The sequence below is a fragment of the Lathyrus oleraceus genome, chromosome 2 (genome assembly GCF_024323335.1).
Source record: "Lathyrus oleraceus cultivar Zhongwan6 chromosome 2, CAAS_Psat_ZW6_1.0, whole genome shotgun sequence".
NCBI classification, from domain to species: domain Eukaryota; kingdom Viridiplantae; phylum Streptophyta; class Magnoliopsida; order Fabales; family Fabaceae; genus Lathyrus; species Lathyrus oleraceus.
Genome location: NC_066580.1, coordinates 71641892 through 71659505, shown reverse-complemented (window position 1 = coordinate 71659505; position 17614 = coordinate 71641892). Strand labels below are relative to the sequence as shown.

The window sequence follows — 17614 nt, the reverse complement described above, 5'->3', positions numbered from 1 at the left end:
TGTTGATAATACATTCCCCTTGCATAACCGACTTCCTTACCCAACATATCTCTCTCCCATGGGTTTTATCGATGTTTTCCCTTTCCTTCGGGAACAAATAAAATTTGATGGTGACTCTGTTGTATGTTCGAGCGTGTGATGCATTCGAGTATATTTCCGCTAGCTTCACCAACTACTTGATGTTGGATCAAGCGTTGCAAGTTGATTATAAAAAGAGTTTGGATTAATCGACAAAGATACTCGATATTGTATTTAATTTAGATTTAATTTGGGAAAAAGACTCGATGTTGGATCAAGTGTTTGCTTTTTGTTCTTTTCTGAAAGCGATTGATTTTAATCTTTGAATTAACAATCAACTAACGCAATAAAAATAAATGAAAGTTGTAAATTTATTACACATCACAGGAATGAGGGTGCAATTTGTTGAATGGGGATACATCATAACAATTTAACAAAAGAAAACTCAATAAACAAGTGTAAATAATAAAAATCTCGTTGTAAGAAAGCCCAAGAGAAAGCCAAAGGACCATAAATAAATCAAAAATTTAAACTATTGACTTTAGCGCTATGTTAAGCAATTATAAAGCGGTTAACGTATGAATCATCCTATCTAAGATCGGTCAACAAAACTCTATACGTTTAAGCAATTTCTAAAGTTAAATTGAATTTTTAACTTCGAAATTGTAATGCACCTGTGAAAAACCGATGATTTAAGCGACATTTTGAAAGAAACAACATTTAAACTAAAGAATGTAGCGCTATGTTAAGCAATTGTAAAACGATTCATGTAGGAATCACCCCATCTGAGGCCGACCAATAAAACTCTATGCATTTAAGCAGTTTCTGAAGTTAAATTGAATTTTTAAATTTGAAACTGCTATGCATCTATGAAAAATCGATGGGACAAATAAATCAATTTTTTTATTTTAACAATTGCAAAATAAACAATTTAATTAATAAATAAATAATAACAATAATAATAAACAAAAAATAAAAGTAATACTACTAATAAAAATTATTAATAATAATAATTTATGTCAATAATAACCAATAATAATAATAATTAATTAATTAAAATAATAAAAAGTAATAATAATAATGAAAACAATAATAATAATTAATTAATTAATATTAATAATAATAATAATTAGTAATAACAATAATAATAATAATTAATAACTAATAGTAATAATAATAATAATAATAATAATAGTAATCAATAATAATGATAACGATAGTTAACAATAATTATAATAATAATAAATAAATATAATAATAATGATAATAATAGTAATAAACACAATAATAATAATAATAATAATAATAATAATAATAATAATAATAATAATAAAAAGAAAAAAGAGTGAGTGGGCGATTTACCCACAAGAGGAAAAGAGAGAGGTTTTGAAAAAAAAAATCAGAAAACCAAAAGGCACCATCCAGGTCTTGACATGTGGCAGAGGAAGTAAAAAAACAAAATCCTCTCTCTTCTCCAACATTTCAGCTCAGAGAGGAAAAATAAAACAAGGAGAAGAAACTCTCACATGAGCCCTCCTTTCACCTGCGATGTTTCACACCTGAGGGGGCGGTCGTCCGACCCAGCAACGAAGACGATGCCCCCTCCACCTCTTTCTTTACACTCCTTGCCTCCCTCTCACTTGAGTTTCTCTCATGCTCCTCCTTGACCTATCTCTCTCAAAGCAAAAACCTTAACTCACAAAACCAATAACAACAAAAACCTCAAATAAAATCCAAAAGATAAATATCCAAAACAAAGCGGAGAGGGTTACGTTTGGCCGAAAATATCTTGAAGGGTGCTTGAGTGGTGTTGTATGTTGAAGAGTGAATGAGAAAGTTTATAGTTTTCTAATGTTTGAAGATGTTGGTGACTGTGACATGAAGTTTTATGTTGTGGTTGATGGTGTTGATATGAAGATAGTAATGTTGTGGTTGATGGTGTTGATATGAAGATAGTTATGTTGAAGTTGTTAGTATGATGGTGAAGATGAGTTTTCATATTAGTGGTGTGTTGAGAGGAAAAGTGAAAATGAAAGTTTTTTTTGTGTGTTGTGAGATGAAGAGTGAAAATATCTCACTTTCTTAGTGCAATAGTGTACGAAAAAGCAAAGAAAGAAGATTTTTCTTCTATTATTTTCAAGGGATTAATTATTATGCACTGTTAGTGTAAAAAGTTTTACACCATCGATTCATCATCATCACTCATTTGCATTATTTTATAGGTTTTTAAATTAAAAGTCAACCTTGTTTCAATATCCAACGTGTATGATTAACTGACGGTGTAAAATCTTTTTACACTGTCAGTGTATTTCAATTAAATTCTATTTTCAATCAATTTTTGTTTGGCATGGTGTGGTCCACATGGCGTGCTTCTGTTAGAGCTTTGTGATGTTTTTTTTTATGATTCCTCCAAGGCCATGCGTTAGAAAATACATATATTAGTGTTACATTTAAGGCAAATCCAAAATTAACCTTTTAAGTATTGTTGGGATCAAATTGAATAAAAAAAGAATGAAATAAAATAAAACACTAGTATTTTAATAAACTCAAATAAAATTAAAACAAATATCTCTTTAATTCTATTTACTTATTTTGTACATATTGAAGAAAAAAACAAAAAACAAAAAGACTAAAAATGAATAAAAGTCAGGCACAAAAATGTTTGAAAAATAAGCTGAATGCATCAAAATGATCAACGCAGAATAAACTTCTCGGAAACATACAGGTTTTGATAAAATTTTGAAATAAAAAATGATTGTTTAAAAGGCTCATGTTGATCAAAATGCGACCGAAAAAGTAGTCGAAAAAATAAAATGAGTACACCAAGTTAAACTAAGCAAACCATAGATTAAGAATACTGACGTCTGCAAACTCAATTTTGAAATTTTCCGTTTGCTAATTTTGCATATATTTAAAAATTGGTTCAACCGATCTGTCTGTAAATCCAAAAATTTATTCTGGTTGATATTTTAAGCATTACACAAAACAAAAAGCATGCTGTGATAAGTAGAAAATGCAGATGTCTTGTGAATGTATTGATTCACTGACTAAAGAATTGCAAATAGACAATCAGATGTAAAGGAATCACTCTTGGACCATTTATTTCTGATTCTCAATTAAAACCATTCAATGATTCAGATGATGATAATACTCTTGATTGTCACCATCTAGACCTCCGAAACATGATGTAATGGAAATGACAGTGCATTGATATTTAGAAATCAAGCATTTTGACTTCTTAATCAAACATATGACTGAATGAACGTCATCAAGACCAGATAAAATGCCAGAAATCTTTACTTTTTATCTAAACTCTGATGAATGCTTTTGAATGAAATACATGTATGATCAAATGGAGGGGAGCAGGTTATTCTGATGCGAGTGAAAAACTTAGGGTATGACAGGTTGTCTTGTGGAAGGGCCATAAACATGATTACTTCAATATGAAGAAAGGATTGGGGAAAGGAAACCTTATCTCTCCATACCTTTTTGTCCTTTGTATGGATAAGCTCTCACAAATGATCTCAGATGTTGCAGATGCTGACAATTGGGAGAGCATTAAGGCTAGCAGAAACGGTTCTAAGGTGATAGACTTAATGTTTGTCGATGATCTCTTACTTTTTGGAAAAGTGACTGGTCAACCAAACTAAGACTATCAAAGGTGTCCTAGAAAAGTTTTGTTCTATTTCTGGTCAGAGGATCAATCATGACAAGTCCAACATCATCTTCTCTCAAAATACCAACTCTACCATTCGGAAGGAAATCATTCATGTAGTTGGGATCAAGGAATCAACTCAACTGGGTATGTACCTTGGTGTTCCTCTTACTGGGAAAAGTCAAAGACTTCAGGACTACTGGTTTATCATAGAGAAGATAAGAAGAAAACTTTCAATATGGAAAGCCAAGCAACTTTCCATGGCTAGAAGAGTGACCCTTGCTAAAGTAATCAGTGATGCCTTACCAACCTATTCAATGTTGAGCAGTAAAATCCCTATGAGTTTCCCTAAAGAGATCTAAAAGTATCATATAACTTTATTTGGGGTGACACCATGGTGACAATCATATTCCCACTGTTAAATTGAGCAAAATTGCAAAACCGATACTTGAGATGCGCCATTTGAAAGTGATGAACCAAAGTTGTCTTGCAAAAATAAGTTGGAAGCTCTACAAGGAGGATAATGCTTTGTGGATGAAATTTCTTTTGGGTAAATATAGTAGAGGAATCACAGGAACTTCCAATGCTGAAAATCATTTCTCACGCTTGTGGAAAGCTCTGGTTAAGGCTAGGTCCCCTATTAAGAATCAACTTATTTAGAAGGTTGGCAACGAGGAATCTATTGAGGTCTGGAATGATTGTTGGCTCACACAAGATCTTAAGCTTAAAGATTGCATGATAAATAACAGAAGTGAACCAACTCACACCAAAGTGAGTGAGCTTGTTGATAAGATCAGAATTGGGATTGGAGAAGGCTCAAAATATTTTTCAATTAAGAAATTCTCGATGGATAGCTGCAGTTCCTCCCCCCAATAATGACATGGGAAATGATACTTGTGTTTTGGGAGGCACCAACAATGGTATATTCATTGTTGCTTTTTCTTACAATGGGCTTATGAAGAGTGAAGACGACATCACTAATATGGATTGGAAGGAAACTTGGAAGATTCAAGTGCCGAAAAGGGTCATAAACTTTATTTGACTCCTTCATCGCAATGGTCTAAAAATAAAATAATTTTTAGCTTAAAGGAACATTTGTAACTCTGATTGTGGTGAATGCACTAGGGTTCAAGAAATTATTATTCCTGCCCTCAGAGACTATAAAAATACGCAATAAACTTGGAAAAACCTTGTCCACCCATCTTAGTGGAGTTCTTTTTTCAATTAAGCAAGGATGAGTGATTGTCTTAGAATTTGAACCATAACGGATACTCTAAGCAATATAATTCTTGGACTAAAACTTGGGTTATTTCCTGTCATGTTATTTGGCTTTGGCGAAACAAACAATACTTTGATGATGATTTCATCATGCCTCATAATCTAGAAGATATCATCAAGGAGAGAGTGATGCAGAATAAAGACAACATACTCAAGTTGCGGAAAGCCATTGTGACAAAAGAAACCACAACTCCTCTTAGATGGTAACCTCTAGATAACCCTTGAATGACTCTCAATACTGATGGAGCTGTCAAGGAATCTCAAAGACATATTATGGTGGTCTCATTAGAGATGATAAAGGTAACTGGATAGTTGGTTTTACAAAGTTTCTTAGTAAGTGCAAGCCATTTTTAACTGAATTATGGACTGTGTTGGAAGGTTTGAAACTTATTAGCAATAAAAATATTCAACAAACTATCATCCATACGGATTCTGTTCTGGACTGGGCCATGACACTTGGCACGGCACGGCCCAATGCTCGCCAAGCCCACGTCCAAACGACCATGTCCAAACGACCACGAGGACACGTCAGGTGAACGACCGTCCGCCCGAAGAACGTCTCCCCGGCCCCTTAAATACGTGTCGGACAACGAGCGGGTCCTCCCCATACGATCTCCATCCACTCATCGTCAACCCACGCCGCGGACACCTAAGTTGTGTCGGGCAGAGCCATAACGGCATCCCACTCACCACGTCACCCAACTCCCCTATATTGTCTCCTTAGGGATAGGGGCAGTTGGACCAGGGGGCAGACCTTGGTCTAGGTCTTAACGCTTCTTACGCGTCCCCTGGCAGCTCCTCCTTGGGCCTTGCTAATCCAGCCCATTAGGAGCCTTGGCCCAGCGCTGGGGGCTCAATATAAATACCCCTTTCATGGCAAAGGGGCAGGTATTCTAACTCACACTCTGATAACCACATTCTGTACCTTTTCTGACTTAAGCATTGGAGCACCTTGCAGGTACACCCCCCTCTCATTTCATTCTCCGGCCCATTCACCAAGACCTTGGAAGGCCCTCCTGATCAGGTAAGATCAGTGGCGCCGTCTGTAGGAAGTAGCTATCCCCATCTTCATCAAACGAGGATCAAAAGCTCATTTATTTCTGTCCTTCCAACATGGCCGGAGAACAACATAGCGATCACAGCCGTCCCCTCGTCAACTACAATATGGACGACGGCCCGCCATCCCATGAAACGGACGCTCGGGACGGTCATCCATCCACCCCGTCTCCAGAGCCCCAAAACAACGGGGATGCCTCTCACGCCCACAATTTAGGGGCAGAGACATTTCATCTCATTCCCGTTCCCGTTGAAGGAGACGCCGTAATGATTGCCGTGGTGAATGCCCTCAATCAGGCCGGTTCTATGCTCCACCAGCAGCACGAACGAATCATGGCCCTCGAAGCCGAACGACAAGAGGCCCGGCCTCAGCCGGTGAGTAGGATACAACAACGTTCGGAGCCAACGAAGAAGCGAGGACGTCGCTCTCCAGAACCCCACGTCAGCAGGGCACGCGCCCGTCGTGACGGTGGTCGAGCGGGAACATCACCAAGGCGCGGACACAGCCCCGACAACAACGAACTGTCTCCCTTAAGGAGCGACGAGGAAGATTTGCATTGCCCCCTATCTCGGGCAATAATGGAAGCCCCGCTCCCCAAAGGCATGGAGAAACCACCAAATCTAGCTGTGTACGACGGGACTACAGATCCCGACGATCACGTCGACAACGTCAACGCGATGCTCGACTACCGCAATGATATAACCGGGCACCTCAAATGCCGACTGTTCTCAACGACCCTCAGGAAAGGGGCCATGGCTTGGTACAAAAGCTTGGCCCCTGAGTCCATTACGTCATGGAGAGTCATGAGGTCCATGTTCACCAGGCACTTTACAGCTTCCCGTCGTCACCCCAAGACTGAGGCGACCCTTGAAGCCATAGTGCAGAAGAAGAATGAAACACTGCGCTCATACATCGAGCGATTCAACCAGGAGGCTGTCGAGGTAGATACCACCGAGCACATGAAGAAGTATCTCCTCGAGAGAGGTCTCTTGCCCGGCAGTGAACTTAGCAGAGCCGTAGGGATCGAGCCTCCCCGCACCTTAAACGAGCTCCTGCATAAAGCCCAGGCCTACATCAGATACGAGGAAAAGCAGGTGGCACACAATGCCCGCAGCGGACGTAACGCTGGGGAGACCGAGCACTCAAAACGCGAGGACACGAGCATTCCCCGTCGCAACGGAGACAAACGAAGAGAAGAAAGACCTCGCGAGCTCCGGGAAGGAAGAGGCCCCGCGGGCAGATATAGCGAGTACACCTTACTGACAGCTCCTCGAGAGCGCATCCTCGCAGAATGTATCAACTCTGAATTTAAGCAGGGCAGGGTCAGGTTCCCAAAACCGTCTGCACCAAAGCCCCACACCGACAAATCAAAGTACTGCCGGTTCCACAGAAGTCACGGGCACGTGACCGAAGACTGCGTCCACCTGAAGGATGCGATAGAAATTTTAATCCAAGAGGGGCACCTGAAGCAGTATACGAGGAAGAACGAAGCTCCCAGACACGACGAGCCAGAGAAGAAGAGACCCCGGGAAGACACACCCCCTGACAACTCTCCCTATCAAGTGGCCCTCTGCGTGTCACGACCGGAAGATTTCTTCCTCCCCGAACCATTGCCCGAGGGCAAGATCACTGCACTCAGCCCCTGGGAAAACTTCCCTACCACACTGGTGATATCAGGAGGAGGAACTAACGGGGAATCCGCGGCCCTCTCCGTCAAACGTAAGTTCGACGAACTCCTACTGACTGCCCCCGAGCAGAAAGCGACATTGACAAAATACCGGGGAAAATCCAACCCAATATCCTTCTTCCTGGAGGAACTCCCGGGCGGATCCCCGAACTCGGGCATCCCACTATTGATAAGGGCAAAGATGGCCCAATTCGACGTACGACGCATCCTGGTCGACCAAGGCAGCTCAGTGGATATCATGTACGTCCACCTCTTCAAGACTCTGAAGCTAGACAAGACCAACTTAGCCCCCTACGTCGGATCAGATCTCCAAGGATTCAACGGAGCAACAACCAGACCGTGGGGATATGTTGAGCTCCTCGTCACCTTCGGCGAACAAGAAACGGCCAGGGAAGTCAAAATCCAATTCCTGGTCGTAGACTGTCCGTCTCTCTACAATTGCATCTTTGGACGCCCGACACTGGCCGAACTCACCGCGGTCCCATCCACCGTCCACCTGAAGATGAAATACTACACCAAATTGGGACGTGTGGTCACCATCCATGGTGACATCGAAGCAGCCCGGCGATGCTACGACGCCGCAGTAAAAGGACAGGCCGTAATCAGCACGAAGAGCAACTGCAACAACAAAAAACTCAAGACCGAGGATCCTGCCCGAGGAGTCAACGCCATCGACCTCGACTGTCGCATCGGGCTGGACGAGACCGAAGAGGGGAGGTTCCCCAAGGAACGCTCTCTCGAACACCCGGTCCGACCAATCCCCGACGGGGAGTTCGAACTCATTCCTCTTGGGGACGATCCGGAAAGGACGGTGAAGATAGGTAAGGGACTACCCGAGGAAACAAGAGAAGAGCTAGTAGCATGCCTCAAAGAGAACTCCGACCTCTTCGCGTGGAATGCCGCAGAAATGCCCGGGCTGGACCCCGAGATCGCGTGTCATAAGCTAGCTTTAGACCGGGCAGCCAAGCCCATAGTACAGCGTAGACGCAAGCAATCGCCCGAAAAGGCAGAGGCTGCCGAGCGAGCTGTAAAAGACCTCTTAGAGGCAAATTTTATTTCTGAAGCCCAGTACACAACCTGGCTCTCTAATGTAGTCCTCGTTAAGAAAAATAATGGAAAATGGCGTATGTGTGTTGATTATACTGATCTTAATAGGGCTTGCCCGAAAGATGCTTTCCCCCTCCCTAATATAGACTTGCTCGTTGACAACTCTGCAGGTTTTAAACTCTTGTCCTTCATGGACGCATATAGTGGATACAACCAGATCCCTATGTCGCCCGCAGACAAGAAACACACAGCGTTCATGACCCCAACGGGCAATTACTATTACAACGTGATGCCGTTCGGGCTCAAGAACGCTGGCGCTACATACCAACGCATGATGAACAAAGTCTTCAAGGACGAAATAGGGGACATGCTCGAAGTGTACATGGACGACATGATCGTCAAATCACACGAGGAGATAACCCATGCTCGACACCTTGCGAAGGTATTCGGGCAGGCGAGACAGTGTAAAATGAGGTTCAACCCCGAAAAATGCACGTTCGGAGTCCGGGCAGGCAAGTTCCTCGGTTTCTATCTCACCGAAAGAGGGATCGAGGCCAACCCCGACAAATGCCGGGCATTCTCGGAGTTTCCGACCCCGAAAACCAAAAAATCGATCCAGTCACTCAATGGAGTGCTCGCCTCACTCTCCCGTTTCATCGCCAAGTCCGCCCAGCACGCGTTGCCATTCTTCAGACTCCTTCGCAAAGAGGCTACCTTCGACTGGACCGATGAATGCGAGCAAGCGCTACTCCATCTAAAGAAGGTTCTGTCCCAACCCCCGGTCTTATCACGGCCATCAGAAAAGGAAACCCTATACTTATACCTATCCGTGGCAACCGAGGCCGTCAGCGCCGTTCTAATAAGAGAAACCGACGAAGGACAAAAGCCCATCTATTTTACGAGTAAAGCACTCCAAGGTCCCGAGCTCCGATATCAGCAAATCGAAAAGGTCGCCCTGGCCCTCATCAACACAGCGAGGAGACTACGATATTACTTCCTCGCACACACGATAAAGGTGAGGACCGACCAGCCAATCAAACAGCTGCTCGGGCGCCCGGATATGGCCGGGAGGATGCTCAAGTGGTCACTAGAACTCTCCGAATTCGACATACAATACGAAAGTAGGAAAGCCTTGAAAGCTCAGGCACTGGCCGACTTCGTCGCGGAGATGACCCACTGCCCGACTCCAGTAGAAAGCGCCCACAAATGGACGATCTTCGTCGATGGCGCCTCTAGCACATCAGGCAGCGGGGCCGGGATCATCCTCGAAAATGAAGAAGGGATCCTGATAGAGGTATCATTAGCGCTAGCGTTCCCAACATCAAACAACCAAGCCGAATACGAAGCCTTCCTCGCAGGCCTGAGGTTAGCCGAGGACCTGGGAGCAAAAGAGGTAAAAATATCCACCGACTCCCAGCTCGTGGCCTCACAAGTGCGAGGAGAATACCAAACCAAGAACGACAACCTCCTCGAGTACTTGTCCCTCGTCAAAGAAAAACTTGATAGATTTGAAAAATGGGAAGTTCAACACATACCCCGCGAGCACAACACACGGGCAGACGTTCTCTCGAAACTAGCCAGCACGAGGAAAAAGGGTGGGAATAAATCAGTAATCCAAGAAATTCTCCCTCGGCCCAGCATCGACAAACTACCGCCTCCACTCGAGGTCAACGCTATTGGAGATACCCACTGTTGGATGACACCCATCTACAATTACCTCACACGAGACGAACTCCCGGCTGACCCGAAAGAGGCGACCACTGTCAAACGACGCGCATGCTCGTACGTACTCCTCGAAGGCAAACTCTACCGGAGAGGATTCTCCATCCCACTACTCAAATGCGTCGAGGAAGAGAAAGTCCCCGACATACTTGGAGAGATACACCGGGGAATTAACGCTCAACACCTCGGCGGACGATCGCTCGCACGAAAAGCCCTTCGAGCAGGCTACTACTGGCCGACCATGCAAAACGATTCGAAAGAGCACGTCAAAAGATGTGACAAATGCCAACGACATGCCGACATGCACCTCGCACCCCCGAACGACCTCAAATCACTGTCTTCCCCATGGCCCTTCGCGTGGTGGGGCATGGACATCCTCGGACCCTTCGTCACCGGATCATATCAGAATAAATACCTCATCGTCGGGGTGGATTACTTCACCAAATGGATCGAGGCGGAGGCACTGGCTAAAATAACCGCGCAGAACGTTCTCCGGTTCTTCAAACGCAATATCCTCGCTCGGTTCGGTATACCCCAGGCACTTGTCACAGACAACGGGACACAATTCACGGACGGAGGATTCCAGGACTTCGTCGCCAGCCTGGGCACCACACAGCATTTCACGTCTGTCGAGCATCCGCAGACGAACGGGCAAGCAGAGGCGGCCAACAGGGTAATCTTACGTGGCCTCAAACGCAGACTCGGTGAGGCAAAGAGGGCATGGGTCGAGGAGCTACATAGCGTCCTATGGGCCTACCGCACGACACCACATTCTACCACCGGGGAAACCCCGTTCCGACTAACTTACGGCACCGAGGCAGTCATCCCGGTGGAGATACGGACGCCAACGAGGAGGACAGAGGAGCCCCTAGACGAGGAAATGAACGATGAAACCCTTAGAGCCGAGCTCGACCTAGTCGAGGAGATACGTTCCGAAGCAGCTCTCAGGGAAACAACCCTCAAACAAAAAATCGCACTACGCCATGACGCGAAAGTCATAAAAAGAGAGTTCCAGGTCGGCACCCTGGTCCTCAGAAGAAACCAGAAAAACCCGAGAGAGGGCAAACTGGCGGCCAACTGGGAAGGCCCTTACCGCGTCCGCGACAAAACGAGCAACGGGGCCTATTACCTAGAAAACCTACAAGGAGAACAACTCGCTCGACCATGGAACGCGGAAAAACTTAGACAATATTACAGCTAAATACACCACGGGGAGACGTGGCAGGTACGACCACGCTCTTCGTCCCCAAAACCCCAGGGAGGAACCACGAGACCCGGGAACGATCCGGGGTCACATAACAAACACAACCCTCCCCGACGGTTGGGATCTTGACCAAGACTCAACGTCGAAGTACCAGGACTGGCAGGGCACCCAGCTCGCGATGGGAGGGCCCAAGCCTCGGGACCAGGGTTCGAACAACGGACCCGGGCTTCGATACCCACGGGCACAAAGCCCGACACTTCGTCGGTTCCCTAAACCGAGGAGATTAACAAAGTCGAGCAGAGTACGAATTCATACAAACAAGTATCAAACACAAACGAGCACAATGAATGATAACGAAAATATTCATACATTAGAAACGATAAGAGCGGCCGAAGCCAAGTACGCCCGAAGGCCATATTACAACGCCCGAAGGCCAAAATACATAAGGCACGCAGGCCATGATAACTAAAATCAAAGAAAAACAAATAAACTAAGACTCCGCTCGGAGCACCTCTTCATCCTCTTCTTCTTCTTCTCCCCCCAGCTCCTCCTCCACTTCAAACGGGCAGATAATCTCACCATCCCGGACGCAGCAGTTATAGGCCGACCCTGCTGTCACCAACTCAGGGTTCAGAAGCCCGAGCTGCTCGACAGCATTGTCGAAACCCTCTTTGAAGCAGGCCACGAGATCTTGGTTGAGAGTCCGAATATGCCCTAGCAGCTCACCGCGCGAACCAAGGGCGCGCTCCTCCTCGGTCTCATCTGCCAGAGGACGGACCTTTCCCTCGAGAGACTCAACCTGAGCCCGTAGGCCAGCGTTGTCCTCGGTTAGCTTCTGATGGTCGACCACCTGCTCTTCCAAGCTCGCCTTAGCAGCCTTCAACTGGTCCCTCTCCTTTTCCACCTCCTCCAGCTTCTGCCTCAGCCCTTCCTGCAGCTGATGCTCTTCTTTGTAGTCCGACAGATCTTTAGATAGTCTTTCCTTCTCCGTCCGAACCTGCGAAAGGGCATCCTCCAGCGAGGCGGTGGAGACCGAAGTGTCGGTCATAACCATGGCCGTCTCCATCACCCGGATGACAGCAGCAATATCCCTGGCCAGATCTTTTCTCCGGGCAGCAGCGTCCTGGTCCAGAATAGCTTTGGCCTCAGGCGCAGGCACAACAATCGACTCCTCGGCCTTGAAGAACGACCGTTCCACATAGCAGGGAGGTAGAAGATAGCTGCCCGGTCCATTCGGACTTCCTGGAGACGACCTGGTGAGAGGCCCAGCCGGACGCTTCCGTTTATGGAGGGGAGAAGCCGCTGGCGACGGACTGCTATCAGGAATGTTGATCGGGTTAGATCGAGGAGGAGAGGAAGGAATCACGCTCGCCGCCTGCGAGGGACCGGCCCCGGCATCGCCAGCAGTCTCCGAGACACGGGCCACAGTTTTCTTCTTCTTCTTGGGCACCCGGTCAGGAGCGCCGACCTGATTCGCTAGCTTCAGCACCCGATCACGAGCATTGGGCATGGCACCTGCAAATAAATTACACACAAACATTAGCGACCGAAGTCATAAACAGAAATAAAAAGCTAAACAAAGTCTGCCTACTCAATAACGCCAGAGCTTCCTCCTCGGTATCACACTCGAGCAGAGCCTTCGTATTGATATAACGCGCCTCGGTGATTAGTTCCCCGGCCTCATCCAGGTAGGGCACGCCCTGTCGATTCGCCCAGAACCCCAAGCTGAAGCTCTGCACGTAATCGACCAGCTTCTTGTACGCGAGCCTATCCTCCTCGCCGAGCATCGCATACTTGACTCGGTAATGCGCCGTGGAGAGATCGAAATGATCACGCTGCCACCTCAGCGGTATCTTCGACATCAGCGTCTCCTCCCCATTGGGTTTCCGCTGATAGTAGTATAGAGAGTGAAGGGCAGCCCGGGTAATCGGCATCACCACGTACCACCGGTTTTTGAAATGGCGAACAGAATCCTCGTACGTCTTGAACAGACGCACGGGCTGCTTGAAAGAGACCCAACTGTGGCGACCACGGGAACCGGACCTCTGGAGATGGAAAACGTGGAAGAAGAGAGCCCGGGTGCAACCAATGCCGAGGAACTGGCAAACTAACTCGAATGCCCGCATAAATGCGAGAGCATTAGGATGTAGTTGGGACGGCGCCAGCCGGAGCCACTTGAAGACCGACATCTGGAAGGAGTTGAAGGGCAGTCTAATCCCCGCCTCACGGAAAGCAAATTCATACATGGTGAACTGCTTCCCCGGGAAATGATGGCAAATGCGGTCTTCTTCCTTGGGGGCGCAGCAATACCAGTTTGGTGGATCCTCCCGGCTTATGGTCTCGACCATAGCGTAAGCAATGATGGCCTCGTCACAGAAGTCTGATCCCTCCTCCAAGGGCTCGCCCGCAACCCATGAGAAGTCGACCTGCCCGGAAGAGGAGGCGTGTTCGGTACCATATCGGACACTCCCATCCCCGACGGGGAGACGAGCGATTGTCGCGTCTTCGGTGGAGGACCCAGAATCTTCCCTCCTCGGTCGTAAGCGCCCGGTAGCACCTGAAACGCAGACAGAAAGAGTGAATTCGACGTCATATCAAATCCACCCTTCCACCGCAGGTCAAGTGAAAGGGCGTAGCGGCGACGGACACTAACCGTGCTCAACTCGGTGACGCGCGCATTCTGTGGAGACCGGGCATAAACTTCATACAGCCTATGCAAGTATTGCCCGGCATATGAAATTTATGCCCTTTACAGCATGATCCCAACCCTATTTTCTACCATCTAATATACACCTACAGTCCACTACACTGTTCCTAAGTTAAACCTAACCACATTTCTACAAAAATAGCATACGTTTGACAGGAAACAACAAGGAAAAACAGTGGGTCACAGTGGAAAATCATACCTGACATAGTTAAGTTGAAAGGGGTACGGTGGTGCCCGAGCAGAAGACGGTGGTTCAGATAGGAGGACGGGCGGAGACGGCGGTCCAGACGGTAGAGCGAGCAAACGAGGGAGAATGTGGAGAACTCCGGTGAACGTGTGAGCGAAAAAAGTGGAAATGAAGTTACTCAACCCCTTTTTTATAGGGCTTGGCACGTGGACCAACACGCTAGGTCATCATTGCCTAGCCTGCCTACGCCGTCTTTGCACACGAAACGAAGCGACCCCACTAATTCTGAGACACGTCTATCAAAGATAAGAAACTGAAACGACCCGAGCGCCTATCCGTCTCCTCGACTCACCAAGACGCCACCTCCCCGCGTCATACCCACGTTTACCACAAGGAAGGTGCAGACCAACCGATCACCTCCATCCCCGTCATTACCGGAGAAAGGGTCGGTCATGAACAGGTCTGTTGCGACCTCACCTGTCTAACGATCGAGCTTCCCCATCGTCTCGGGGAACCCTTAGTTGAAACATAAGTCATCTCTCTGGCTCAGAGACTCGACTTGGGGGGCTCCTGTTCTGGACTGGGCCATGACACTTGGCACGGCACGGCCCAATGCTCGCCAAGCCCACGTCCAAACGACCATGTCCAAACGACCACGAGGACACGTCAGGTGAACGACCGTCCGCCCGAAGAACGTCTCCCCGGCCCCTTAAATACGTGTCGGACAACGAGCGGGTCCTCCCCATACGATCTCCATCCACTCATCGTCAACCCACGCCGCGGACACCTAAGTTGTGTCGGGCAGAGCCATAACGGCATCCCACTCACCACGTCACCCAACTCCCCTATATTGTCTCCTTAGGGATAGGGGCAGTTGGACCAGGGGGCAGACCTTGGTCTAGGTCTTAACGCTTCTTACGCGTCCCCTGGCAGCTCCTCCTTGGGCCTTGCTAATCCAGCCCATTAGGAGCCTTGGCCCAGCGCTGGGGGCTCAATATAAATACCCCTTTCATGGCAAAGGGGCAGGTATTCTAACTCACACTCTGATAACCACATTCTGTACCTTTTCTGACTTAAGCATTGGAGCACCTTGCAGGTACACCCCCCTCTCATTTCATTCTCCGGCCCATTCACCAAGACCTTGGAAGGCCCTCCTGATCAGGTAAGATCAGATTCCAAAGAAGTTTTTGAAACCATTACCATCTTACAAACTTTTATCTTTAAAAACAAACTAGAGATATTCTTTTTAAAAAAGGAGATAATAAAGTAGTAACTATCCAAAGTAACAAACTTTGATATAAAGAAACAAACTTGGATGCCACATTAAAATATTCTTTTTAAAAAATCTCCTATTTTTGCAACAACCTATACGGAAAAAAAAACTCAAGTCAGTTGAATTCACCGTTAGATTAAAATCTTTAACACTCTTGTTCCTCTATTTATATCAACCTATGAAAGATTTGAAATGTTTGAAACTTATTAACAGTAAAAACTTTTAACAAATTATCATCCAAACAGATTCCAAAGAAGTTTTTGAAGCCATTACCATCTTATAAACTTTTTTCTTTAAAAACAAACTAAAGATATTCTTTAAAAAAAAGGAGATAATAAATTACTAACTATCCAAAGTAACAAATTTTGATATAAAAAAACAAACTTGGATGCCACATTAAAATATTCTTTTTAAAAAATCCCTTTATTTTTGCAACAACCTATGCCAAAGAAAAAAAGATAACTCAAGTCATTTGGTTCAACGTTAGATTAAAATCTTTAGCACTCTTATTCCTCTATTTATATCAACCTATGAAAAAACCAAAAAGCATATACTTCCAAGCCACCCATTCATCTCTTTCTTTCTGCCATGGTTCAACAGCAACTCGACCGTGTAGATCCAAAAATATGGCAGGAGTGTGCTGACGATTCCGTCCCTCTTCTGAAGTTGAATTCCAAACTCTATTATTTCCCTCGAGGTCATCTAGAACATGCTTGCCATAACTACCCTGCCACTCAAGCACTCTCGCTCATTGATCATTGTCGTCCGTTCACTCTATGCATTATTTCCGATGTTGACCTCTATGCAGATTCTGAAACTGACGAACTTGTTGCAAAGCTACTATTGACTCCCGTAACTAACGATAGTGTTGTACCTTCCGAGGCCGGCGGTGAAGTTGACGGTGACCAGATTCTTTCCTATGCGAAGACTTTAACCCAATCCGATGCTAATAATGGCAGTGCATTATCCGTACTTGTCAAATGCGCTAAAATAATCTTCCCACCACTTGACTACAACACTGAATCTCCGTCTCAAGATGTGTCAGTCACCGACTTTCATGTCGTAGTCTGGAACTTTCGTCACGTGTACAGTGGGACACCCAAGCGACACCTAATTACCACTTCACAATAAAGCTCGACTATGGATACTCTAAGAATAGTGTCCTTATATTTAATGTGATCTCATGATTAAGTCACACTTGATACATTAAACGGACTATCTATTCTAGGGACTTTATTAGACAAACATAATAAAGAAAAATCCTTTTATTATTAATAAATAATTCTATACAAGTACCAAAAGTATTGGCCTCTAGAGCTTACACCAACAACTTTGTGTGCTAACACCTTCCATCTGTGTAACCAACCCCCTTACCCGTAATCCCTAGCATTTTATTAGTTTTGATTTGAAAACTTCTTATTCTTGGGTTTTGTTCATATTTTTTCCTTTTCCTTTGGAAACAATAAAAGTGTGGTGGTGACTCAGGTTTTATTGAAGTCAAGTTTATCCGTAGCTTGATGGTCATGAATTTACCGCTACAGTACCTTGTTGTTCCTCTTACCGGGAAAAGTCAAGGGCGTCGGGACTACCAGTTTATAATAGAGAAAATAAGAAGAAAAGTTTCAATGTGGAAAGCCAAACAACTTTCCATGGCTATAAGAGTGACCCTTGCTAAAACAATCATTGAGGCCTTACCAACTTATTCAATGTTAAGCATTAAAATCCCTATGAGTTGCCTTAAAGAGATCTAAAAGTATCATAGAATTTTATTTGGGGTGA

The 17614-nt window shown here is 45.5% G+C and overlaps 2 protein-coding genes across 2 annotated transcripts; both read left to right on the top strand.

Moving 5' to 3' along the window:
• Positions 1 to 6064: 6064 nt before the first annotated feature.
• Positions 6065 to 11665, top strand: LOC127121964 (uncharacterized). Its single transcript, XM_051052384.1, has 2 exons — positions 6065 to 10036; positions 11003 to 11665. The coding sequence occupies exons 1-2, from the start codon at positions 6065 to 6067 to the stop codon at positions 11663 to 11665; spliced, it is 4635 nt and encodes a 1544-aa protein (XP_050908341.1).
• A 4758-nt stretch (positions 11666 to 16423) lies between these two features.
• Positions 16424 to 16966, top strand: LOC127121963 (auxin response factor 17-like). Its single transcript, XM_051052383.1, has one exon. It carries the CDS (start codon positions 16424 to 16426, stop codon positions 16964 to 16966), a length of 543 nt encoding a protein of 180 aa, XP_050908340.1.
• The last annotated feature ends 648 nt before the right edge of the window (positions 16967 to 17614 follow it).